Source organism: Nicotiana sylvestris, chromosome 3 (genome assembly GCF_000393655.2).
Source record: "Nicotiana sylvestris chromosome 3, ASM39365v2, whole genome shotgun sequence".
Lineage (NCBI taxonomy): Eukaryota > Viridiplantae > Streptophyta > Magnoliopsida > Solanales > Solanaceae > Nicotiana > Nicotiana sylvestris.
Genome location: NC_091059.1, coordinates 36,563,254 through 36,590,140, shown reverse-complemented (window position 1 = coordinate 36,590,140; position 26,887 = coordinate 36,563,254). Strand labels below are relative to the sequence as shown.

At 38.0% G+C, this 26,887-nt stretch overlaps 1 protein-coding gene across 2 annotated transcripts; it reads right to left on the bottom strand.

The window, feature by feature from the left end:
• Positions 1-9,996: 9,996 nt before the first annotated feature.
• LOC104214578 (uncharacterized) lies at positions 9,997-25,515 on the bottom strand. Of its 2 annotated transcripts, XM_070170730.1 has the most exons (4): positions 25,256-25,515; positions 22,648-23,406; positions 12,473-12,831; positions 9,997-12,161 (listed from the first exon to the last, which is right to left on the bottom strand). In XM_070170730.1, exons 3-4 carry the CDS (start codon positions 12,821-12,823, stop codon positions 10,128-10,130), a joined length of 2,385 nt encoding a protein of 794 aa, XP_070026831.1. In that variant the 5' UTR covers positions 12,824-12,831; positions 22,648-23,406; positions 25,256-25,515; the 3' UTR covers positions 9,997-10,127. The 2 variants fall into 2 exon arrangements, with proteins under 2 accessions (XP_070026831.1, XP_070026830.1); XM_070170729.1 differs by lacking the exon at positions 22,648-23,406 and having other exon boundaries at positions 25,256-25,508.
• Positions 25,516-26,887: the final 1,372 nt, after the last annotated feature.

The following is a 26,887-nucleotide window of genomic DNA, read 5'->3' as shown; positions in this document are numbered from 1 at the left end:
ATAGATATCTCTAATACTTCTATGAATAGAGTCATTTATGGAATTTGTGCATTTGTTCGTTTCGTTTGTGTCGTATAGATCATGTCAAAAGAAATAAAGAATAGCCTTAACATACCTGAGTCGATTCTCTTAACAATTCCTCTAATACACGTCAATTGCGACAAAGCACGTGATGGCAAGATCGGAGTAGGAAAAAAATTTGTATGATATTCTTGAGAAAGATTGCACCGTACTTCCTTAGAATCACAAAATCTCACGTTATAGCTCCGACCATTGTAAATCACGTATGAAATTTCTCCATAATCCTCCAAGTGCCCACTTGGAAATTCTCCAAATGAAAGACAAACATCCATGCCATTTTTGGCCAATTCGAATTATAGCTGCTTTGAGTGATTCCTTTGGCGAGATGAAAAATCGTGCACGTGAACTTTCCTTATTGATTTTAGGGATCATATCATCAACCACTGACTCACTCTTCATAGAAATCCCCAATGAAGATTCAAAGAACTCACGTTGAAAGAAGGCTTAAAGAATGTTAAAGGCCTTATATTTGTATAATTCATGTTCTTGCCATACCTATATGTTAAAGTGACACCATGCCAAATCTTTCATGAGTCACCTAATGGCTTTTGTTGCCAAATTCAAGGGCTGCCACATTTTTTAGTGCAAGCCTTATCCTAATTCACCATTAATTAATTACCAATCTCATGATTACTTTGATAATCCCCCATTATCCAATAATTAACCAATTACCTACATAATTAAGAATTATCTCAAATTACTTAAAATACTACTCACTTTTAATACACTTTTCACACCTTTCTATTATGGTCATGTGGTACCTTGTATGGCACTAGTCCATAAATACGGGGTACTATAGCTTAGACCTTATTTTACCCTAAAATGTCAAATTTCGACGAAATTAATTTTCTTCGATTCACTTACCTTCTCACCTTCATGAATTTACTCATCGCTTATTTGAAATAGCATAATACTTATAATCCCAAAATAATCTCATTCCTGAACTTACGTCGATTAACTTACGACAAAATTTTAACGTACGAAAATGCGGAATGTAACACAAACATCGTCCTTGTTTATCAACAATAAGGGTATTTGGAAATCGTGATTTGATATGTATATGAGCAATATGAGTCTTAAGCACAATGGATTTTCTTTCCAAGGTAAGCATAATAGACTTTCGTTTGAAACACTAATTGAAGTCATAACATTTAATATATAAACCATACTTGAACACATTCTCAAAGAGGTCGTAATAAGATAGGAGCAATTGGAACACATTTGAGTACGTACATCTTTCAATAGAATGCTTACTTGGGATAACCGAATCTATTGGGAACAACTCGGAACATGGGGATTAGGAACCTGAGCCAACCATACTCGAAGCTTACGAGAACATCATGGAATTCAAGTCTAAGAGACAAGTTTAGCCAACATACCTTGTTTGAGCTTTCCTAAAGTTATTACAACACCCCCAATACTCTTAGCAAATTTAATTTATGGGAAGATAGGGAAAATTCAAATATTAATTGGAAGGATTCTCATGATATAACTCTCTGGGGAATTTCATTGAATACTTACTGTGCAAAATCAAATGCAAAGCTCTACCATGGTAAAACCCTCCTCCCTCAACCAATTTTAACAAAACTACCCGAAATAGTTCAGCAACCCTGCATACTACCATACATACCAAGAATACCAAAATCCGACAACAAATGACCCCCAAATCCCTAGATTAAGATCTCCAATTTCCAAGCCCTAACTCCCAAATTTTAGGCTTTAAATCCCCCAAATTTCGTGTTTAATTAGGTAGAAATCACAATAGGATCGAGTATTAAGTCCATAATTCTTACCTCCAAGAAGTTCTCTTTGATTCTCTCTTCAATCTCCCTCAAGAAGCTCCAAAATCGAGTCAAAAATGGTGAACTTAGGACAAAAATTGCGAAAATGGCATTTTAAACATTCTGCCCAGCTATTAAAATTACTTAATCGTGATCGCGGGAAATCCATCGCGATCGCGAAGCACAAACATTTCTGGCCCACAATTTACCTTACGCGATCGCAAAGCTTAATAGCCCAAACCTACATGATCGTGTCTTGCCTCACGCAGTCGTGTAGAGCAATCGCCTCCATTGCACACCAGCTTGCCACCCTAGCCACGCATTGGCAAAGCACAACTTCTCAAACATCCACGATCGCGACCTCCTATCTACGAATGCATAGAACAACTTCACCCCTTCCCCGAATTAGCCTACACGATCGCGATCCCCTCTACGCGATCGCGAAGAGCAAAATGCCTGCAACAAAATACCAGCAAAAACTGCTACTCCTCAAGTCCAAAAATATCTCGTTGGTCATCCGAAACACACCCGAGGCCCTCAGGACCTTAACCAAAGATGATAACATATCCTATAACATCATTCAAACTTGTTCCAATCTTCGTAACACTCAAAACAATATCAAAACACCAAATTAATGTCGGATTCAAGCCTAAGAATTCCAAAAATCTCCAAATTCCGCTTTCGATCAAAAAGTCTATCAAACCTCGTCCGAATGACCTGAAATTTTGCACACACATCAAAAATAACACAAAGTACCTACTCCAACTTCCGAAATTCCATTCCAACCCCTATGTCAAAATCTCACCTATCAATCGGAAAGCGCCAAAATTTCAATTTTGCCAATTCAAGCCTAAATCTACTCCGGACCTCCAAAACACATTTCGATCATGCTCCTAAGTTCCAAATCACCTCCCGAAGCTATCCGAACCATAAGAATTCACATTCGAACCCTTTTCACATAAGTCAATGTCTGGTTGACTTTTCCAACTCAAGCTTACTCAAAAGAGACTAAGTGTCTCAAACCTCTCCAAAACCACTCTGAACCCAAATCAACTACCCCGATACCACATAATACAATTGAATAAGACATGAAGAAGCAGAAATGGGGGAAACGGGGCTGAAATTCATAAAATGACTGGTGGGGTCATTATAGACGCTGCGTTTCATGCCAGCAGGTCCTGATAGACAGGCCGAGAATCCTCCAAGTAGGCCATCAGTTCAGCGAAAAGTGTTGGTGTGCTCCATTTGCTCCAGAGTTGCTTCTTTGGTCATTATGATTAGTACATGTATTGATTGGTATGGTGGGACCCTATCCAGACCTTTATGATATTATGTATTCTTAGAGGCTTATATACGTATGTCATGTATACGGATACTTGTATGGTCTTGTCGACCTAGATGCGAGTATATAAAGAATTATACTGGCCTTATAGGCCCATACTTCATTTGTATAAGTTTGTATTCCCTCATGCTTTACTCCGGTTCATTTACCCATGAGAGAATAATATGAAAGATACGTTATGTTGGTACTCGGTTGAGTAAGGTACCGGGTGCCTGTCGCAGCCCATCAGTTTGGGTCGTGACAGTATGTTTTACTTGATTCTATATATTATTTATGCTAGAGGAATGTTGAGGCTATTGGTATATTGTGTTGAACATGATGAGCAAATCTTGAGATTTATGGTAAGCTTGCCTTGAAGGTAGATACATGTATGTTATGAGCACACTTTGGTACTTATTCTTGTGTTATTCCTTGATTGGGATGTGTGCACTCTGACACATATTTGGTCCTTTGTATGACTACTTAAACTTGGTTTCTACATTTGAATTTACTGTAGTCATGTTTTATATGTTAAACTCTATCTGCACTTTTATTAACTATGTTCTTGTGCATTTTATTGATGAGTTAAGAGGGTATGTTTCCTGATGATGATTTATTATTTTGCATTGTTGCGATTGTGGAACATGTGGACATGTTGGAAGGATTGTTGGGTATTGGCACGAGGTTTCTGTTGTGGGATTGTGATTGATGTTGTTGTTGTTGTGATGGGAATATTATTAAATTGGAGCGACAAGGAAGGATATTATTATTTTGTCATGCGGGAGCGACAAGGCGGGATATTATTAAACAGGAGAAAAAAGGCACGATATTTCTATTTTGTCAAGCGGAAGAGACAAAGAGGGATATGCAATTTTGTCAAGTGGGACGATAAGGTAGGATAATGTTAAATAGGAACGACAAGGCGGTACATTGTTATTTTGTCAAGCAAGGAGCGACTAGGCGGGATATTATTTTTGTCAAGGCAGAGCAAAAGAAGTGGCTATTATGATTTTTGTCAGGGTGGAGTGATATGGATGATTATCGTAATTTTGTGTGGGCACGAGGTGCCATATTTCTATTTGATGACTTGTTGTCTAAACTGGGTGTTGCTTTAATTTTGCAAGTGAATTCTTTATGAGTTGTTATGCATTTTACATGTTTTTATGTTGCACCTAATATGTTAATCTATGCGTCTATGGTTATTTGATGATTTGATTGCTAAGATGGGATTACTTGAGTTGAGTTGACATCTCATATTTTGGTGAGTTGTTGGTAGAGTAACGGATTGATATAAAAAGAAAAATGTCATCATGCATTAATACATTTGATTCTCGAAAGGTTCTCTTGAACGTGTTATTTGGTAAAGGTACGGAATCAAATCATGTTGGGCACCTTTACTGTTGATACTCTTTATTCCATAACTGTCTATCTAGAATATTTGATCTGTGTTATACATGTTATTACGTTGCACAGGTTTTGAAAAGTGAGTATCTTTTGACTGTGAGTATCTTTTAACTTAAAAACCTTGTCACTACTTCTCTGAGGTTAGTCAAGATACTTACTGAGTACATGAGGTCGGTTGTACTCATATTACACTTCTCCACCTTGTGTGCAGATTCTAAAACTTAGTAGCTGTGAAGACAGAGTTTTGCATTAGAGACGTACCAGCGATCCAGATTCATGCTACCTTTTTGTTCATGGTAGCTTAGGATTTTATTTTTGTTTATGTAACTTTAAAACAGATTTTGTATTTATTCCTTTCACCAGCTTTATAATTCTAAATCATAGTGGCTCATTGTCACGACCCAAAAACCCCAACCGACTGCGATGATGCCTAACTCACTTGATAGGCAATCTAAAGCATAACAAAATGAAATACAAATATTGAATTAATTAATAGAAATAGTACACATCTAAGGACAAATAACATAAAAAACATCGTCGATACAAAATAAATACCCCGAAATTGGTAAAAACAAAGTCATGAGCTCTAAAACAAAAATACACATCGAAAAGCCAAATAACAATACTGTCTGAATAAAAGACAATAGTACAAAAAGAAAAGAGACGCCAAGAGTGCGGTTGAGATGCAGCTTTACCTCGTCTCTCAGATAACAAGCTTAGCAATAAGCCTCAGCTACTGGTGGCTCAGTCTAGCACCTGGATCTGCACAATTAAGTGCAGAGTGTAGTATGAGTACAACCAATCTCATGTACTCATCAGGCATCACAACTAACTTCGGCGATGAAATAGAAGCAAGAATTATCGATAATAGTCGTTAATCACCTATATAATTCATAAATTCTAACAAGTATAGAACAGTAATATGATCAAGTTATGAATCATAGCTAAAACCATCTTGGCGCACACCATAACTTAACATACTCTGCTCATTCAACAAACCAACATATAAATAAGATATGCAACAAATCAAGTAAACAACCAATGAAATTGCAAAATAAAAATGAAATGCAATAACCAAATCAAATATTGGCTAGATTTTACCTAGAATTTTTGTAACCATACCAAACCACTAATCAACTTTCCTCAAATCTGTGTATACACCACAAAAAGAAATATATGAGGGTGACCATAGGGGGATGGATCCATATCCACACGCTGCATGGCATAGTCATGTGCAAATAATCTTAATCTGTTTGGCGTGGTCACGGGCTGAATATCATAATCCATCCGGCGTGGTCACATGCTCAATATCACAATCCATCTCGCGTGGTCACGAGCTCAATACCAAATTCCGCCTCGCGTGGTCACGAGCTCAATACCAAAATCTGCCTCGCATGGTCACAAGCTCAATATCACAATTCGCCCGGTGTAGTCATGTGCTACAAGTCCAACCATATCACATAGAAAACAAATATACAAGAATACATGATCAATGAATATCATTTTCATACTCCTGGACTTGTATAAGTGACATCCTAAGATGTGTTTTGTGCAAAGTGTGCTATTACAGCTCAATCATGCAAATACATCACGAAAGTAATAATTTATCAGGCTCAATAAGAAGATTAACCTCTATGTCACCTCAAACATGGTACAAATAGCTCACAAAAAGGGTCCATCTAGGAGAAACATCACAGGATGAAGCTTAGCAATCAACTCAAGGCATATCATAGTCTAAACACTATCCAAGCATGAATAAATACCACGGTGCACGCACATGGGATCAACCCCACACATGTGCACCACCCATAACACGTACCTATCACAAATAACTTAGGAAACTAGTGCCTCAACCAAGTTTAGGTAAGATATATACCTCAAACAAGCCAAATCAATCCTTTAAAAGGCCCTGCCCACGTGAATCAACCTTCGGACTGCTCAAATCTCGCCAAAATAACTTAATATCATCAACAAAATCCATAGGAAATGATTCCAAATGATGAAGCTAAGATCTTAAATAAATTTTGCAAATTCAACCCAGGGCCCACATCTCAGAACTCAACCAAATTCATAAATTCTGAACTCTCATTCCGATATGAGTCCAAATATATGTGTTTTTATCCAATTCCAACCCCAAATGGACCCTCAAATCATCAAATTCACTCTCCAAAATCATAGTTCATAAGCTCTCAAATCTCACATTAAATTATTCTAAATTAGGTATAATACTACATGGGTAAACAACACCTAACACCAAAATAAAAATAAGGATCACTTACCCCTTCAATTGTGATGAAAATTCCTCAAAATATCGCCCCTAACCGAGCTCCACAACTCCCAATATGAGAAAATGACCAAAACCTCGACACTTGACCGCATCTGTGGCTCCACTTCTATGGACAGAAGCCCGCATATGTGGTCCAAGTCCATTCCCAGACCTTTTGCTTCTGTGGCCAACACATCGCGCCTGCAATCACGCATATGCGGTCCCTCATCGCAGATGCGCCCTCGCACCTGCACCCAGCCTTCCACATTTGCGGTCTCCCACGGTCTCCAGCCTTGTATGCTTTTGCGGTCCTATGCCCACACCTATGGACTCACATTTGTGGCCAATTCTTCGCAAGTGCAAAAACGCCAGGAATCAGAAGCCTTCAACAATGCAACATAGTCTATAATAATCCGAAATCAATTTGATACACACTCGAGGCCCCCGGGACTCTGTCCAAATGCACCAACCAATCCCAAAAAATAACACACACTTACTTGAGGCCTCAAATCATATAAAACAACATTAAAACCATGAATTGTATCTCAATTCAAGCCTAAAAAAACTAATGAACTTTCAACTTCTAAAACTCATGTCGAACCATATTAAATCAACCCAGAATAACCTCAAATTTTGCATGCAAGTCCCAAATGACACAACAGAACTATTCTAACTCCCGGAACCACAATCCAAATCTGATATCAACAAAGTCAACTCTCGGTCAAACTTATCAACCGTCCAAACCTTCAACTTTCCAACTTTCTCCAAAAAGCATCAAACCAATATACAGACCTCTAAATCCAAATTCGGACATATGCCAAAGTCCAAAATTACCATACGAACCTAATGAAACTATCAAAATACCATTCTGGGATCATTTACATAAAAATCAGACTCCAGTCAACTCTTATAACTTAAGCATCCAACCTTAGGACTAAGTGCCCCAATTCACTCCAAAACTTTTCCGACACCAAAGCAACCTTCCCGGCAAGTCCCGTAATCACAAAAATATAAATATAAAGCATCAAATAGGAAAAATGGGCTAAAATACTCAAAACGATCGACCGGGTCATTACACTCATGACTTGTACTACTAGTCATTGGGATAGATGCAATAAATTTTGTTGCAGTTTTATTAATATACTGAAGATTTCTCATTGTAATAGTAACTTAACTATTTATCTTACTTAGCGGGTTGGATTAGGTGTCATCACGACTTGGTGGGATTTTGGGTCGTGACAGTATCGTATTTTGTACTCATATTATACTTTTGCACATTTTGTGCATGTCCTGAGGCAGGTATTTGTGGTACCATCTAGCTGAGTAGGAGTATTTATTAGAGACTTCATGGTGAGCTACTTTACTTGATCCGATCTACAGCACATGGAGTTTCCCTTCCTACTTATCTAATTTTGTCCATGTATTTCTTTTTCAAACAAAAGTATTAGTTCAGTTGATTCTAGTAGCTCTTACTAGATGCTCGTGATGTAGTGACACCAAATTTTGGGCGTTTGTTATGCCGTTGTGGTCACATTTAGACCTTGCCTTTGATTTTGTACTTATGATATTGAATTGACATTTATTTTGAATTGTTATTTATATCATGTAACAATTAATAGCTTAATAATTTGATTCTATTTGTTATTATCGAATGTTGGCTTGCCAAGTGGGTGGGTTTGGCGCCATCACAATCTTTAGTGGGATTTTAGGTCGTGACATTTTAAAAACCGAAAACTTGTGCCTTTTTTTTTACTGGAAAAGATAATTTAGTAAAAACATTACGGAGTACCAACAATTTTATCGTTAACAAAACTACAAGCCTCGAGGACATTCAAATTTCCCATTCGGCCAAACTAAAACACACATTAGTACTAATATTTTTAAGCAAATATACATAACCATTCTTATCCATTGCTAAGTTATTTAAAACGAAAGGCACAGGATACACAAAATAAAACTGAAAATCTACTATTTGCACTCAACTTTATAGAGTTGTAAGCTATTTTATATAAAAGGAGTAAAAAAAATGTAGGATTATCACTAATGATAAAACACTAAGAATTAGGCTAACGTTAAAACATTAAAAAATATATTTATCTCCATTCGAATTCAAACACGAATAATATAATCTCTAATTAAAAAAAATTGTCTACATTATGCTGGAGATAATTTTGAGTTAATTCAATATTAAAAATAATTTTATCACTTCATTTACTCAAACACAATATATAATATTTTTAAACGCCATACAAATTATGTTGAAGATATTATTTGGACAAATTCGATTTACACTTATTTTATCACTTCATTTACTATAACCACACGGTTTTAATTTCTTTTAGAAAAATTGTGTAGATTATTCATGGAAAATTTTGGTGTTTAAATTAAAAATTAAAAAGTAATAACATTTATTTGTAAAACTTTATTTTTCAGAATCGTTATACATTTAACGAAAATATGATATTATTAAAAGTTTATTACGGTAAAAATAAAAATTTAATCACTCTTGATGGCGTTTGTTTCAAGAAATTGAAAAATATTTTTTCAAATTTTACAAAATATTGTTTAAGGAAACTCCAACATTGAAAAGCTTATCATTTTTAAACTTTTCTTTTATTGAGTTTGGCCGAAACACAATTTTACAGTTTTGCTGTCTAATTTTAGAAAGAAATCTCACCAAAAAAAAAAAATAAAAGAAATTCCATGCGGTGGGCGATAGAATAGGCTAGGAATAAATGTTGTTTGTATTCCTTATTTAAAAAACATTATCTTTGAATTTAAATTTAATGTCATTACCTAATCAAGATGACATTGTCCTAAGATTGCCAAGTAGCTTATTTTTAGATTGCCACATGGCTTAACCACATTACAAACTACTCTAAATTTCCATGTGGCAGGCAATAAAATAGGTTAGGAATAAATGTAATTTATTATCTTTTTAAAAAAACTTTATCTTTGAATTTAAACTTAATGCTATTACCCAATCTAAATGACATTGTCCTAAGACTGCCAAGTTACTTATTTTTAGATTGCCGCTTAGCTTAACCATATTTCGGAAAACAATGGGCTATCCCTTGATAGCCTGGTCGGCCCAGACCAGTTGACAGGCATAGGCAGGAATGAGACACAGGAACGGTCAGGAATTGGGGAAACGACTGGATGGAACAAAAGAACAAACGTTTGTTCCTTGATCATATAGAATACCACAACTAATGAGAGAAAAATCAGACACGAACCAGTTCCATTTACGTATACACACTTCTAAAAGTAGGTCTCAGATGAGACTCATAAACACATCCTGGTTTCTGGATATACTTGGTGGATTACCATCCAAATTACTGAATGCATCTGCAGCATGAAATCCAAAATCCACCAGTGGGTTGCTATCGCCTGTAGAAGACTTCAGCGGCTCTTCATCATCCATAAAAGTGGATATACTTCCCTCACAAGTGACAGCATTATCAGCGTTTTCATCAAGAGAAGGAGCTTCAACATAAACATTAGCCATGTCAGCTAAAAGAACTTCTAGTGAGAACTTGGTATCACCATCTTCATTGGCTGCAAACTTCACATCTAAGATAGGGATGTCAAAATCCAGAGCAGAAGGCCTTGAATATTCACAAACATTTTGCATAGCGACCATGTGGTAACCTTTTGAAGCATCATGTTCTTCAGATTCAGCAGCATTTTCTAGATTACAAGAATTCATCTGTGGCTCACTGGTAGAATCTCTTACTTTAGTCTCTGCAACCTCATCGTCTTGATCTGAAGGACAAGCAGTGGGATCCTGCGATCTGCAGACACTTTCTTGTGCATAAAGATGATCTTTTGAACCAATTATTCCAGAAGTTTCTTTAAGGTGCACATTTTCATGGAGAAATTTCTCCTGCTCTGCATATGGCTCAGAAGCAACAGTTGAACTTGCATTACGCATGCTCTTGCTTTTATTAAGATCAAGGAAGCCTCCAGGGTCCTGACTTCCAGTGCTTGGAGAAGCTATTTCAATATTTCCATTTTCTTCACTTGCAAGTTCAGGAGCTGCTGCAGAAGAAGCTATGATGAAATTTGCATTCTCAAATTCGTACTCCTCCTCGGTGAAGTCAGGAGCTGCAACTGCTAGAATTTGAGTATACTTTGAAGGTCTGTCATTGTCATTTCCCTCCAAGGTACAGTCATGAGCGATAACTGAATCACTGTGAGCAGATTGTGAAAACTCATTCTTCTCATTTACTACCTCACTAGCAGATCCAGAAGCAATAACTTCCGAAGTCCCATTATCTGGTAGAAGAACATGGGATGTGGACAGAAATCCAGAAAGTGCTGCAGCTAAAGCATCATCAATAGACAAAACTTGCTTCTGCATCTCTTGAGAAGAAACCTTTGCTGATTCAACACTATCATTTTCTTCTTCATCCTCTCCGCATGAAAACTCAGGGGCAACAATCACAAGATTTGGAAGAATATGCGAAGGATTTGAAGAAACAGGCAGGTCATCAGAAGGGTCGGACAACTTATCGCAAGGGAGATCCTTCTTCTCCAGTTCTGATGCCCCACAAGGCCGATATTCACTTCCACCATTATACGAAGAGCTAGAATTGGAATCACTGCAGGTAAATGAAGGGGCTGTTATTCTTGTGCAGGACGTGACTTCAGAATAACGGGAGTTTTTTGCTAGAGCTTCTACTTGCTGCTCCAGCCGTTGAAGTCTCATTTCCATGCTGTTCATTGGACTAACCATGTTTTCTTCAAATTTCAAGCAAATATTTTCAATTCTGCTCACTCGCTCAAGAAGTTGTTCAATGGCTCTTTCAACACGAGCTTGTGATGCATCATTCTTCATGGTGGAGATATTGTGGTTCTCTCTGCTTAAGTTCTGGTGTGTCAGAGGCTGTGAATTAGGTTGTTCGTCTATAGGCTTGTCCGTGACGTCCAACTGCACTATATGATCAGCACTCATCTTCTTTTTCTGGTCATTTTCTTTCCTGGCATCAGCAAAATCAGATATCCTTGCTGCAATTCTCACTTCATTTTCCTTTCTTTGACTATCAATAACATCTTTGTCCTGCTTATGGCTTGTACCTGATTTAGATAGTTGCAGAAGGGTAGGAACAAGCATGGCCATGAAAGAACTAGCTTGGTTTTCCATAAGAACTGCTGGGGTGTCAACCTCATTAGAGTCAATAGGGTCACCGCATATGTAAATTTCGTCAATGCATACAGAACCTTTATTCTGAAGAGATAAAAAGCGAATTGTCAGTGACATGCAGGGATCTGCATCACTAATTTGTGCTGTGGCCTCGTACAAATCCTGCAACATAAGATCTGCAGTCAGAGAAAATATTACAATCTTGTAATTCAAATTGGCTGTTTTCTCCATAATAAAGCAGTTGAATAAAAGAAACGAGACTCCGTAAATTTTTGCTATTAATATTACAAGAAACGCTATAGGACAGAATCATCTATGTCAGGTGCCTAAAAATTCAATAGAGTTGATGTTATTACACTCAATATCTCCAAAAGAATTCATTTTCCTCTAGTTCTCTTTAACCCTTCAAACCATTTTCTTTATTTTTGTTTATACTAAACAGCAAGTCTGCATAAGTCATCCAATAGTGGTACCTCAATACTTCTCCGTTCATTCCCTGTTGTGTGCTTTTGCATGCTGCTTACCACGTTCCCAATGAAAGGAGAATCAGGGACCTTAACGTCGACCCAGTCATCGTCGTTGGTGCAAAGTTTGGCTTCAGCTAGGACTCTACCTTCTGTAGGTTTTCCTACAAAATCCTTCAAATATTGCTGGGTAACTATGTCAATCCCACTAGCTTGGAGAAATTCTCCATCTCTTTCAGCTATGTTACAGCGGACGGTACATAGATACTCATCGTCGCTCTGCAGAGTAGGTGCATAGTATATCTCATAAACACGAGCAGTACTCCGAACATAGACCTGCCTTATTTCATGCTTTTGCATAAAGCATACTGCAGACACAGAAATCGATAGCATCAGAATATAACAGCCAAGAAAAAAGTTTACTTAATTCTTTGGGCTGCCACCTCTCTCTAAAGACTATGCAAACTAGTACAGGCATAAACTTCAATCATTCCGGTTAAGGAGAGAGGAGAAGACCAAAAAAGAACTCCATTTCCCCAAGTAAACCTCAAAAACATATCAAACTCTGAATACCCATAAGCAAAAATCTTGGATAGCTAGTGCATCACATTAAAATCAGCATCCTTGTTATATAGGTTAAATTAGAATCCAAAACACTTAAATGAAATCACAACAAACACCATATATTCCAAAAATACGAAACGAGTGAACTCATAGCGCTATAGCTACTTAGCCTATGATACATTAAGTGAGCCGACAATCTCTGGGAATGGGCTCAAAACCCAATCAAGATGACTACAAGGGCTGTGTTAGGAAACCTAGAAACTTTCCTAACCTTGATATGTTAATTTCCAAACACAATAAAATATAGCAACACACATCAACTGTTAATTATTTCCACCAACAAATTAAACAAGGTTTACAAATAGACAAACAACAACCGAGAACAATAATTCACCCAACAAGAAGGTATTTCGAGGAACCTTATCTTCCAGATTTAGAGGGTGTTTGGCTAAGCTTATAAGCTGGTCAAACTGTCTTATAAGCACTTTTTGGCTTATCTACGCGTTTGGTAAAATTAAAAGTGCTTATAAGTTAAGTGCTTATAAGCCAAAAGTCATAAGTTGGTCTCCCCCAACTTATCAAATTTCAGCTTATAAGCACTTTAGGTTTGACCAAAATATTTACTATTCCATTCCTAAAATACTTCTTTTTAAAACAAAACTCTTTGTACACTTAGTTCTTCAGCTGCTTATTATTAATTTCAGCACGTTTATCCAAACACGTAACTGCTTATTTTTTAAATCAACTTTTTAAGTGCTTTTTCAGCACCTAATGCTTATCAGCTACTCCACATTAGCTAAGCCAAACGGGCTCTTAATCACACAAAACCCTACAGAATAAACTGCCTCCCTTCCCCTCTTTCTAATAAAAATAATACAAAATAACCATCTTAACTTCTAGGTAACTGCTAGAAATACATACACATAGTATTAAATAAATAAAAGAATTACATTTAAGCCTTATTGTCACCCTTCTTGCTGCGGTTACAGACCTTAGTAAGGTAGATCTAACAATATCCGCCCCAACGAGTTTCACCTTGTCCTCGAGGTGAAAATGAGGAAACTAAGCATCAACAACTTCATAGGATTCCCAAGTGTTCTAAATGTCAGCTAAGTCCTTCCACTTAATCAAAACCTCCTGGGAGCCATTCAAGAGTGTCCGACAATCTACCACACTTTCAAGTTGCACTTGCATTTCAAGTTCTTCAGATAAGAAAGGAAGGAGTTGCTGAAGAGCAGAATCCCTCACAGCACGCTTTAGCCAAGAAACGTGAAATACAAGATGCACCCGTGAATGAGGGGGTAAATCAAGGCGATAAGCAACTTCACCAATTTTACTCGAGACAATATATGGCCCACGGTAACGAGGGCTTAACTTCTCATTAACATTTTTAGCAAGTGAGCGAAGCTTGAAATGTTGCAAGTGAAGATAAACCAAATCACCAGGTTGAAACACAACATCACGACGCTTAGCATCAGCATAAAGTTTCATTTGAACTTAAGCATGGGTTAGATTACCTTTGAGTTCGAACACAAAGTCCTTGGCTAAGAAAAAGCGATGGGACGTCCTTCTTGCATTAGGACAGCTCCAACGCCTAATCCTGAGGCATCTGTCTCAACCACAAACACTTTGTTGAAATTCGAAAGTGTCAAAACCAGCAAAGTGACCATAGCCTCCTTAAGACAATCAAAGCTAACTGAGCTTCTTCATTCCAACGAAAAGAATCTTTCTTGAGCAATTGTGTAAGTGGCCTGGCTTTTTTCCCGTAGTCACGAACAAACTTCTTGTCGTAACCCGTGAGCCCCAAAAATCCCCCCAAACATTTTGTTAGCGGAAACGTAAAAGAAAGAACACAAGATTTAACGTGGTTCGGATCAAAATAATCCTACGTCCACCAGAGAACAATTGCCCTTTTAATATTAACAAAGGAAGGGGAGATTTCCCAATTACACTTAAGAGAATTTCTCTCTTAACTCTCTACTCACTACAATGTATTGTATTATTTTGGGATGATTTCTACAAGTGAAGGAGTGCATCTATTTATAGAGGTAAAGACCTCCTCTTGATGTCATTGGTGACATCAAACTACCTCCTCTTGATGTCATGGGTGACATCAAAGGAGGAAGCTTCCTCCTAGCATCCACACCAACTCTTTCCACCAACTCTTCCAATTGGCATGCCATTGTTGACTAAACATAAACCAACATTTTCAGCATGCCATTGTTAACTAAACATAAACCAACATTTTCAATCTCCACCTTGGTTTGCGTTTCGAGCGTGTGAACAACTCTGGCCAAAACTTCTAAGCTTACTGGGCAACCCCGTTGTAAGAAACAAGAAGAATCAAACCATTGTTGAACATACCACCTCCACCTAGCAACTGTTCTCTTCGGAGTTGCATCAGTTGATGCACACCCCCGCCAAGTCCTTGCAGTGTGCAAACTTAGCGAGCGGGACTATCTTGGTCAACATGTCTGCAGCATTATCGTCTGTGATAACCTTCACGACCTTGATAGTTCCCTCATCAATAACATCTCGAATAAAATGAAATCTGACATCAATGTGTTTAGTGCGCTCATGAAATCTCTGATTTTTCATTAGATGAATAGCACTCTGACTATCACATCTAAGAGTTGATTCCAGCTGAACCAAACTCAATTCCGCTACTAAACTTTTCAACCAGATAGCTTCCTTTACCGCCTCCGCTGCTGCCATGTATTCTGCTTTTGTCGTAGACAAAGCGACAATCGACTGCAAAGTCGACTTCCAACTGACGGCACTGCCAACGAGGGTAAAGATGTATCCAGTTGTGGACCTTCTTCTGTCAAGATCTCCTGCATAGTCAGAATCCACATAACCGAGAATTGAAATACCTGTACCACTTTTTCGAAAGGTAAGACCAACACCAGAAGCTCCTTTGAGATATCTCAATATCCACTTGACAGCTTCCCAATGCCTCTTTCCTGGGTTGGACATGTATCTACTTACCACACTTACAGATTGAGCAATATCTGGACGTGTGCATACCATAGCATACATAATACTACCAACTGCACTGGCATAAGGAATCTTTGACATATGCTCCACCTCATCCTCGGACTGAGGCATTTGTGACTCTGAAAGTTTAAAATGAGGAGCTAATGGTGTACTTACAGGCTTGCACGTTTGCATATTGAATCTCTCGAGAACCCTTTCAATATACCTCTTCTGAGAAAGATGTACAACATCGTCTTCTCTTGAAATCTCCATACCAAGGATTTTCTTTGCAGCTCCTAAATCCTTCATGTCAAATTCCTTACTCAATAGTTTCTTCAAAGCATTTATCTCTGTAATGTTGTTAGCAGCAATAAGCATATCATCAACATACAACAGTAAATAAATCATTGAGTTACCAGACATCTTCTTGTGATACACACAACTATCAAATGCACTCCTTGAGAATTCATGTGTAGTCATGAATGCATCAAACCTCTTGTACCACTGTCTAGGGGATTGCTTCAAACCATACAAAGACTTCTTTAGTTGGCATACGTGATCTTCTTTTCCCTCAGCTAGGAAACCTTCAGGTTGATCCATATAGATTGTCTCTTCTAGATCACCGTGTAAGAAAGCAGTTTTGACATCAAGCTGTTGAAGCTCCAAGTCAAATTGTGCAACCAATGCTAGTAGCACGCGAATTGAGCTATGCTTCACGACCGGAGAGAAAATCTCATTGTAGTCAATTCCCTCCTTTTGGCTGAAACCTTTTGCAACCAATCTCGCCTTGAACCTAGCATCTTCCACTTCAGGAATTCCCTCTTTCTTTCGGTAGACCCACTTGCATCCAACTGTCCTCTTCCCCTTTTGTCTTTTCACTAAGACCCATGTCTGATTCTTGTGAAGAGACTCCATCTCTTCAGTCATGGCTAACCGCCATTGTGCGGCATCCTTGCAAGAAGTTGCTTCAATATACGAGGAGGGCTCCAGATCTTTAATCTCTTCTTGTGCAGCTACGAACGCATATGCAATCAAGTTTGCTTGATTTATAAGGCGTTCCGGTTCTCGTGTCTGCCTCTTCTCCCTCCCCTTCGCAATTGTGTATGGTTCATTGACAGCAAGTTCTTCAACGCCTACATCTTCTGACTCATCTTTAACCTGAGTCTCTTGATCCTTTTCCTTGGCAAGCTCCACCGGAAGCTCCACCTGCTCGTTGTTCTTGTTTCCTGAAAACTCCACGGAAACTTTACGGGGATCAAGTATAGAGGATTCATCGAAGGTGACATCTCTACTAACTATAAATTTGAGTAAAGACAAACACCAAAGTTTGTACCCTTTTACTCCATCCACATACCCTACGAATATGGCCTTCTTAGCCCTTGGTTCAAGCTTTCCTTCATTAACGTGATAATAAGCTGGACACCCAAATACTCGTAAGTATGAATAGTTAGAGGGTTCACCTGACCATACCTCATTCGGAGTCTTAAAGTCAATTGCCGATGCTGGAGATCGATTGACAATATGAGCAGCAGTGTGAACTGCTTCAGCCCAAAATACTTTGGACATTTTGGCTTGTAGGAGCATACAACGAGCCTTTTCAAGAAGAGTTCTGTTCATTCTCTCGGCAACTCCATTCTGCTGTGGGGTATGCCTGACAGTCCTATGTCTTGAGATCCCATGAACCTTGCAGAATTCATTAAACTCTTCATTGCAAAACTCCAAGCCATTGTCTGTGCGAAGATACTTGATTTTCCGCTCCATTTGATTTTCAACCAAAATCTTCCACTCTTTAAATGCTTCAAAAGCATCACTTTTTGCCTTCAAAAAATACACCCAAACCTTTCGTGAGAAATCATCAATAAAAATGAGAAGATACCTCTTTCCGCCCTTCGATGGAAGTTTAGAAGGACCCCATAAATCTGAATGGATGTAGTCTAGCACTCCTCTTGTCTTGTGTTTGCCAGTGCTGAAGCTGACCTTCTTCTGCTTCCCTAGAACGCAGTGCTCACAGAAGTCAAGCGTGCTGATCTTCTCACCTTCCAAAAGTTTACGATTGCTCAACATCTCCAGTCCACGTGCGCTCATATGACCCAGTCTCATGTGCCATAGTCTTGCCTTGTCATCATTAGATAACTGCACTGTAGATGCATTTGCAGAGCCAACAATGGTGCTTCCGGCCAATGTGTAAAGGCCGTTCTCCAGCTTGCCTTTCAGCATGACTAAAGAACCTTTAGTCACCTTCATAGTTCCTGCTTCGCTCATGTACCTGTAGCCTTGTTCATCCAGAGTACCCAAGGAGATCAAATTCTTCTTCAGATCAGGAACATGACGGACTTGTGTAATAGTCCTCACGATTCCATCATGGCAGCGAACCCGAACTGAGCCAATGCCAACTATTGCACAAGTTGCATTATTGCCCATTACTACGGTTCCTCCACTTTTCTCGTAGCTGCTAAACCAGTCTTTTCGGAACGTCATATGCAGAGTACAAGCAGAGTCTAACACCCATTTGTTTTCATAACTACTATTATTATTACACGATGTTGTTAGTACATAATCATTATCAAAATTATGTACCTGTTCAACTGTAGATGCACTCGCCTTTTCCTTGGACTTTGACATTGGGCAATCTCGTTCAAAGTGCCCCTTCTTGCCACAACCCCAACACTCTGTATTCTTCTTGTTCACACGAGACTTTGATCTGTGCTTTGATTTGGTCTTTCCCTGTTGGCTAGTCCGGCCTCTTACAAAGAGGCCACTTGCCTGGTCATCTCTATCTCCTTCAATGTGCCTCCGCACATCACTAGAGTTAAGTGCCTGCCGCACTTGCTCAAGCTTGATAGGCTCCTTGCTATACATCATTGAATTCTCAATATCACGATATCCTGAAGTCAATGAAAATAGCAAAGCACATGCAAGCGTCTCCTCCTCCCTTTTAATTCCTGCAATCTGTAAGTCCATGACAAGTTTATTAAACGCATCTAAATGATCTTGTAACGAAGTACCTGACCCCATCTTAAATGTGTGAAGACGCCGTTGTAACAACATTCTTGTTGTCACTGATCGGTCTTGGTATAGCCCTTCTAGCTTTTCCCACAACTGTTTGGTCGTCTCTTCGGTACCCGTACTCGCTTCACAAAGCACGTTAGGTGCAAGGGATAGTTGGATTGCACTCAATGCATCCCCTTCAATCTTCTCCTTGTCGAGAGCTGATATATCCGTAGGATACTTTCCGTCAATAGCATGGATTGAACCTTCCCTCCGCAGTAACGCCATCATCTGGATCTTCCAGATATTGAAGTTATTGCGTCCATTGAATCTATCAATTTCAAACTTCATGGAACTCATATTTGTTTGTTCTTTCTCCTTGGATCGTTAAAGAATCTTGTCGCTCTGATACCAATTGTTAGCGGAAACGTAAAAGAAAGAACACAAGATTTAACGTGGTTCGGATCAAAATAATCCTACGTCCACCAGAGAACAATTGCCCTTTTAATATTAACAAAGGAAGGGGAGATTTCCCAATTACACTTAAGAGAATTTCTCTCTTAACTCTCTACTCACTACAATGTATTGTATTATTTTGGGATGATTTCTACAAGTGAAGGAGTGCATCTATTTATAGAGGTAAAGACCTCCTCTTGATGTCATTGGTGACATCAAACTACCTCCTCTTGATGTCATGGGTGACATCAAAGGAGGAAGCTTCCTCCTAGCATCCACACCAACTCTTTCCACCAACTCTTCCAATTGGCATGTCATTGTTGACTAAACATAAACCAACATTTTCAGCATGTCATTGTTAACTAAACATAAACCAACATTTTCACATTTAATGTCTTTGAGAATTGGCCAATTAACCACGCTTGTTATTTTGGTTGGATCCACTCAAACTCCACTTGCGGAGATAATATGTCCCAATTACTCCAGTTGTTGTTGTCTAAAATGATTTTTCTTTTAGATTGACAACTATGAGAAATAATACACCGAAAAATTATATTATTGATGTGTTTAAACTATAATACATATTGTTGTTGGTGGTAAGGATCCATTGTCTCTGTTCTCCTTTTGAGCTGAGTATCTCCCGGAAACAGCCTCTCTACTCCGACCTCTCTACTCCTTCGGAGTAGGGATAATGTATGCATTACACTCTACCCTCCCCAGAGCCTACTTGGTGGGATTTTACTGGGTTATTGTTGTTGTTTTATTACACAATACATACATTACACATATTCCATGTGGGACTATGACTATTTACATGAACTAACTCTAACATTCCCTCTCAAGCTGGTGCGTATAAATTAAATGTACCGAGCGTGTTACATAACTAATACGAGGACCACTGAGGAATTTGATGAAAACATCTGCAAGTTGATCATTTGACTTCAAAAATCTTGTAAAATTAATCCTGAGAGAATCTTCTCTATGATAAAGTGACAATCAATCTCAATGTGTTTAGTCCTCTCATGGAACACTGGATTTGATGCAATATGAAGAGCAGCTTGATTATCACACATAAGTTTCATCTAACTAATTTCTCCAAATTTTAACTCTTTGAGCAACTGTTTGATCCAAACTAGCTCACATGTTGTCATAGCCTAAGTTGCGCGGACTTTTTGATTTTGGTGCCGTCCCCGTCTGGATACGAGATGGGGACGGGAGCGGGATATGTCCCGAAGTCGGTCAACTGACTACGGACACTTTGATCAGAGTCCATCGACAAATTTGGGAGAAAAATTGAGATTTTGACTTCTCAAAATCTAAAATAAAACATATTTAAGAGAATGAAAGAATAATGTCCATCTAGGAGAATGAAAGATTGAATTCTACAATATTCATATAAGTTTTTCACAGAATATCTCTCAAAATTTATAATATTTTTATAGCTCTATTTTTTATTAACCGAATCTCTGCACCAGTATCCATATCCGGATATGCACCCCCGAATCTTAAAGTTTAGATTTTGCCGAATCCGATACTCTAATCCGTCCTTGTATCGGATATCTACACCCGAGTCCGAGCAACTTAGGCCATAGCCATGGCTCGATATTCTGCTTCTATGGTAGATTGAGCAACTACACTCTGTTTCTTACTTTTCCAAGAGACCAAATTACGTCCTACTAAAACACAAAATCCAGATGTGAAGCGTCTATTAGAAGGTGACCCCGCCAAATCAACATTTGCGTATCCAACAATATGCTCATGGCCCCGATATGCTGAACTTCTCGTTGTCCACCAACTCTCTGATTGCCACTGATCTCTGCCATCACATCTACGTGTTTAATTGGATCTTCCTCCATCGATTTTCCTTTCATAATGTCGAAGGATTTTAGCATCATGTTCGCCTTTTTTCTGCATCCAGTCACAAAACTGCCACAAGCAGTCCCGTACAGAGTAATCTCCTCTTGTACTTCCTCTATTATCTTCTCCAACCCATCAATCCTCCCCTCCATTCTGGTTGAGACCACGAAGACTCTAATATCAAATCTGTTAGGATTCTAGAAACTCTGGTAACCCAGATCTGTTAATTTCAAACACAACACAATATACCAACACACGTCAACTGTTATTTATTTCCACCAACAAATTAAACAAGGTTTACAAATAGACAAACAACACTGAGAACAATAATTCAGCCGATAAGCCAAAAGAGAGATTTTCCGACAAGAAAAAAGTTGGTTGAGACACGGGATGATAGGGCGGGCGGCCGACTTTCGGTACTTTCTGCCAACTCGATTTCAATACTAAGTACGCTCTTCATCGCATACCAAAGTATTTCGAGGAACCTTATCCTCCAAATTCAACCACGAAAACCCCTACAGAATAAATTGTGATGTACTTTCAAGGTTTTGCACCTCTCGAGCACCAAGAACAGAGAAAAACAACAGCACCCCGCTAAAGTTTTTCACAAAATTAGCGAAAGCGTTCTTCAAACTCACGTTAGAAGAATATAAAATGAAAAGAAACCTCACCCACGCGTTCTTCAATCCCGCAAGATTGCAAGAAGCGTTGAATAAAGAAAGAACAATGAAATAAAAAGTTAATCATGTTTTTGAAGCAAGAGCTTAGAAAAACTAATCACTCCCCTTTATTTTCAGCATATTGAACCCTTTAAATAAGCCTTACAATGAGTAAAATTAATAAAGGTAAAGGAAAAGGAATCCTAATTAAACTAGAATAAGCATAAGGCTAAGAAAACCTATCCTAACTAAAATAGAAAAAATAATTCTAGAAGGAATGAACAACCAATTAACAATCCTAGTTTGACTAGAATTATAAATATAATCCTACTAAAACAACAATAAACAACAAACTAAGTGAAATCCCACACGTAGGGTCTGGGGAGGGTAATATATACGCAGACCTTGCCCCTACCTTATGAAGAAAGAGAGGTTGTTTCCAATAGACCCTTGGCTCAAGAACAATGAAAATGGCACAATAAACAAGCAACAATAATGGCAAGAAAATAAAATAATGGAAACAAATAGCACAACATGTAATAACAAAATCTACGAATATGAAGTTATAAAAGAAGTGGGAAAACTACCGGCAATAATGCCACATTAACAACAAGAAATTTGAAATAGGAGAATACAAGACTAGTACTAATACAACCAGTACGACTAGAAGAGACTCTCGATTACCTGTCAACCCACAACCTAATTCTCGACCTCCATACCTTTTTATCGAGGGCCATGACCTCGGTAAGCTGAAGTAGTGTCATGTCCTGCCTAATCACCTATCCCCAGTACTTCCTAGACCTCCATCAACCTCTCCTCTGACCCGTTATGGTCAACCTCTCACATCTCCTCATTGGGGCATCGATGTCTCTCCTCTTCACATGCCCCAACCATCTCGCCTCGATTCCCGCAACTTGTCTTCTACGGGAGTCACACTCACATTGTCCCTAATAACTTCATTCCTAATCCGATCTTTCCTGGTATAGCCAAACATTCATCTCAACATACTCATCTCTACTATCATCTTCTAGACATGAGATCTCTTGACTAGCCAATACTCCGCTCTATGCAACATAATTGACCTTACTAAAACTTTGTAGAATTTGCCCATAAGTCTTGGTGGCACATTCATATCACACAAAACACGGGACGCAAGCCTCCATTTCATCCACCCCGCTCCAACACAATGTGTAACATCCTCATCAATCTCCTTGTTCCCCTAAATAACAGACCCAAGATATTTGAAACTATCTCTCTTGGGGATGACTTGTGTATCAAGCTTCACCTCCGCTTCTGTTTCCTGCGTCCCCACACTGAATTTGCACTCCATGTATTCAGTTTTTGTCCTACTCAACTTGAAACTTTTAGACTCCAAGGTCTGCCTCTACAGCTCCAGCCGATCATTAACCCCGTAGCGCGTCTCATCGATTAGCACTATGTCATCTGCAAATAAAAATGGGCTAAGAGCCGAACCCTGATGTAACCCCATCATCACAGGAAAATAATCCTACTAAAACAAGAATCAAATTACTAGGAAACAAGAAATATGAAATCCTAATTTTTATGGAAAAGAAATTCTAATCTTGAATGGATTCTTAAATTTCTTGGATTCTTAACCTTCTTGATTTTGCATCAAATTGCCTTCCTTCCCCTCTTTCTAATACAAAATAACCATCCTAACTTCTAGGTAACTCCTAGAAATACATACACATAGTATTAAATAAATAAAATAGTTACATTTAAGCCTTATTATCATCCTTCTTCCTGCAGTTATAAACCTTAGTAACAACAGGTCTAACAAGCAGTAAATATCAGTATTGATCATTAAGCAAAAATTCGATAAAAAGGATTATTGAGAAAATATAATTCAAGATGGAACCAATTAAGATGATCTTAAACTCTCTAGAGAACACGTCAAACGATACCAACAAAATCTATCGCAATAGATATTAAGTCCATAGCGAAGATAAACCATTAAACTGATCTTTGAAAATCAAAAACAAGATCAACAAAACTTATAGTCAGCTCCTCCTTAAGAATTTCCAATATACAACCCAAAATTTTGCACCCAAAGTAGATTGCTATATGTAACCAATGTCTTCAAGATAGCATCTTCAGATTCACCTTTGAGACGACATGCATTCATATTTTCTCCAGTAGAGAATTAATAATAATAAGGGAGCATTGGAGCAACAGTAAAGTTGTCTCCATGTGACCTATAGGTCACGGGTTCGAGTCATAGAATTAACGGTCATTTCCCTGACACTGTGTGAACCGGTATACCCTTTTTTGAGAGGATTAATAATAAGGTACAATGATATTGCACCGATAAGCTTGAAGGCCTCTTTTAACATTCCAGATTAACAAAAGCATCCTTTTCATACACACATTTGTAACAAAGAAACAAAGGGTATCGACGGAACCAACTGATTTCATGACAACCTATGTCTAGACTCCAGACACGATATGCAGTAGCAACTTAATTATTAAAAATCTAATTAAGAGATATGCTTGTTCTTAAAGCAAGCCGGAAGATTTTAGCCATGCATAGCATCTTCAAATATTAGAGGGTTTTTTAAGTAGTAGGATTTTATGATCCTTCAATCAGCAAGTTACTATACAGTCCTACACTTTGGCAGCATCATGGCTTCTTTAAATCCGAAATGCTTTGAAAATCAAACATCCAATACAGTAGAGCCCAATGCCCCAACTAGTTTAGATTGAGGGCATACTTGATTTGATTGATTGATTTATTGAAGAATACTTAAAAAGCATAAATTCCCCTCTCTAAGTTGTTCTTGTTTACGCACAACCAGGAGAGCAACAGTGGTTCCGCACATAAGGTAAACCTAACCATTGGTGGAGGAGAGGTACTTTGCCACTAGAGCAAGCCTAACTCCTCGATGTAATTGTTTTCCTTCCCTAATTCTCTCTAACAGCTAAAGTTGAAGAGCTCTACCAAACCTTAGTATTACTAAGGAAAGAGTTTACACCAATTCCACTTTCATGAAAATTGCCACAAAATTTGCAATCTCTTTTTTCTCATAAATAAGAAAACAAACAATCACTCGATCGACTAGGTCTCTGGTTCGAATCGCTGATATGAATACTTGTACTTCATTCTAATAGTATGTCAAATTAGGAGATTTCTATCCCGACACTACCGTACAAGTAAGTCTCTAGCTCTAGAGAAACAGCGGACCTAAATTGCATAATTAGTAATTGCAACATATACAATTGATTTAATCAATAAACAGCACGATATGTTGATTTTTGATTTTTAGTCACTTACACTTGATTTCGCAGGGGGAAAAATCGGGTGAAGGTCCGTCGAGTATAAGAGGAGATATATGAGTTGATTCAGAGTAAATGGAGGATTCGAAGGTGATGCAAGTTTGGAGAGAGCCAAGAGAGATGGTCCAGTTGGTTGAGGAGCTCCACGACGTACTCGTGTGATCACCGCCCATGTCCTCAGTCGGAGTTGCCACCATTGCGGTGTGCGTCTTTTTGGCTTCTTCTTTTACCGAGCACCAATCTGATTTTTATACCCTGCTATCGCAGAAGAACGAAAATTTTATTTTGTGTCGCAATTTTTTTGTTTTACAATTTCGTGGACACAAATTTCTGTGTGGACTCAGAAGTGTAAGATTGAGGTACACAAATTTGTAAGACAAAAAAGAGTCTCGTACAATTAGTGTAAGTTGCATGAGACACAAAATAAAACTTTTGGTAGAAGAATGTCACTGATCTTCAACTTAGCGTTTTGCGTACGGTTCCTTTTTTTTCTTTCTCATATTATAATATTTTTTTGCTGAAGTTTCGCTTCTATTTTCCCAATTTTTGTTTCTTTTTTGTCTTTAACAACCTCCATTTTCAACCAAGAGTTTGTGAGTTCGAATTACTCCAAGAGTAAGATGGGAAGTTCTTAGAAGGAAGAATGTCGAGGTGTATCGGAAATAGCCTCTCTAACCCAAAGTAGGGGTAAGGTGTGCATATACACTATCCTTCCGACCCCACTAATGAGATTACACTAGGTTGTTGTTTGTTTTTGCCTTTAACCTTAGTGAAGGTCATCTTCAAACCCTGCCTCCATTTTTCTTCCAAAATTGAGTAAAATTGCTTCAACCATTACTCCATTTTTTACACCAAAAAAGAATATTTCATTTCATATTCTTCTCTCTCTTCAATATTATCTTCAATGTTTTAAAAGGCGTGAGCATAAGGCGAGGCGGTTTACATATACCTCAGCAAGGCGTAAGCCCCGAGGCGCGCAGCGTAAGCCCCATAGGTATTTGATTTTTAATATTTTATAAAGTTATATAATTACAGTAATATTTATAAACATGTAAAATTGCATAAAAATTGAAGAAAACTATAAATATTTGAAATATATATATATATACAGAGAGAGAGAGATCCCAAATGATAAAGTTATTGGCAAGAGAAGCTTTGGCGATCACATTGGCAATTTTCAAGCGATTTTTCGTTTGAGCGCTGCCATGGTCGTTCCAGCCGACGCCCAACCATCTTTTCTGGCAGGTCAGCCTCTATTGATACCCAATTTTTTCTCCTATATACTTTTAATAAGCAAAATAACTTTAAAATGGCATATATATGCATATGTAAGCATATCCAAGTGTTTTATTATTTTTTTCATTATTTTTAAAAGGTTTTTAAATCAATTTATTTCCCTCTTTTATTCATAAAAATCCAATAATTATTTCCAAAATTATTATTTTGATAATTCATTTGTTGGAATTTTATATTTATGCTAAAATATAGCTAAGGTAATTTTTTCATATTTTTACAAATTTATTTAGTATTTTTAAGCTAAGTTGCACGTAATTGCAATATTAGCATCTTTTAAGATTTAATTGCGTTTATATTCATAAAATCAAGTCCTATATTTTTAAATTGTTAATCA

Bases quoted from the DNA above. Each gene is read 5' to 3' on its own strand.
- LOC104214578 (XM_070170729.1), bottom strand. From the start codon at position 25,454: ATGGTGGCAACTCCGACTGAGGACATGGGCGGTGATCACACGAGTACG. The intron at 12,832-25,255 runs GTAAGTGACTAA...CTGTGTCTGCAG, and splicing joins TTCCCCCTGCGAAATCAAGT to TATGCTTTATGCAAAAGCAT. The intron at 12,162-12,472 runs GTACCACTATTG...CTTATGTTGCAG, and splicing joins ATGAACGGAGAAGTATTGAG to GATTTGTACGAGGCCACAGC.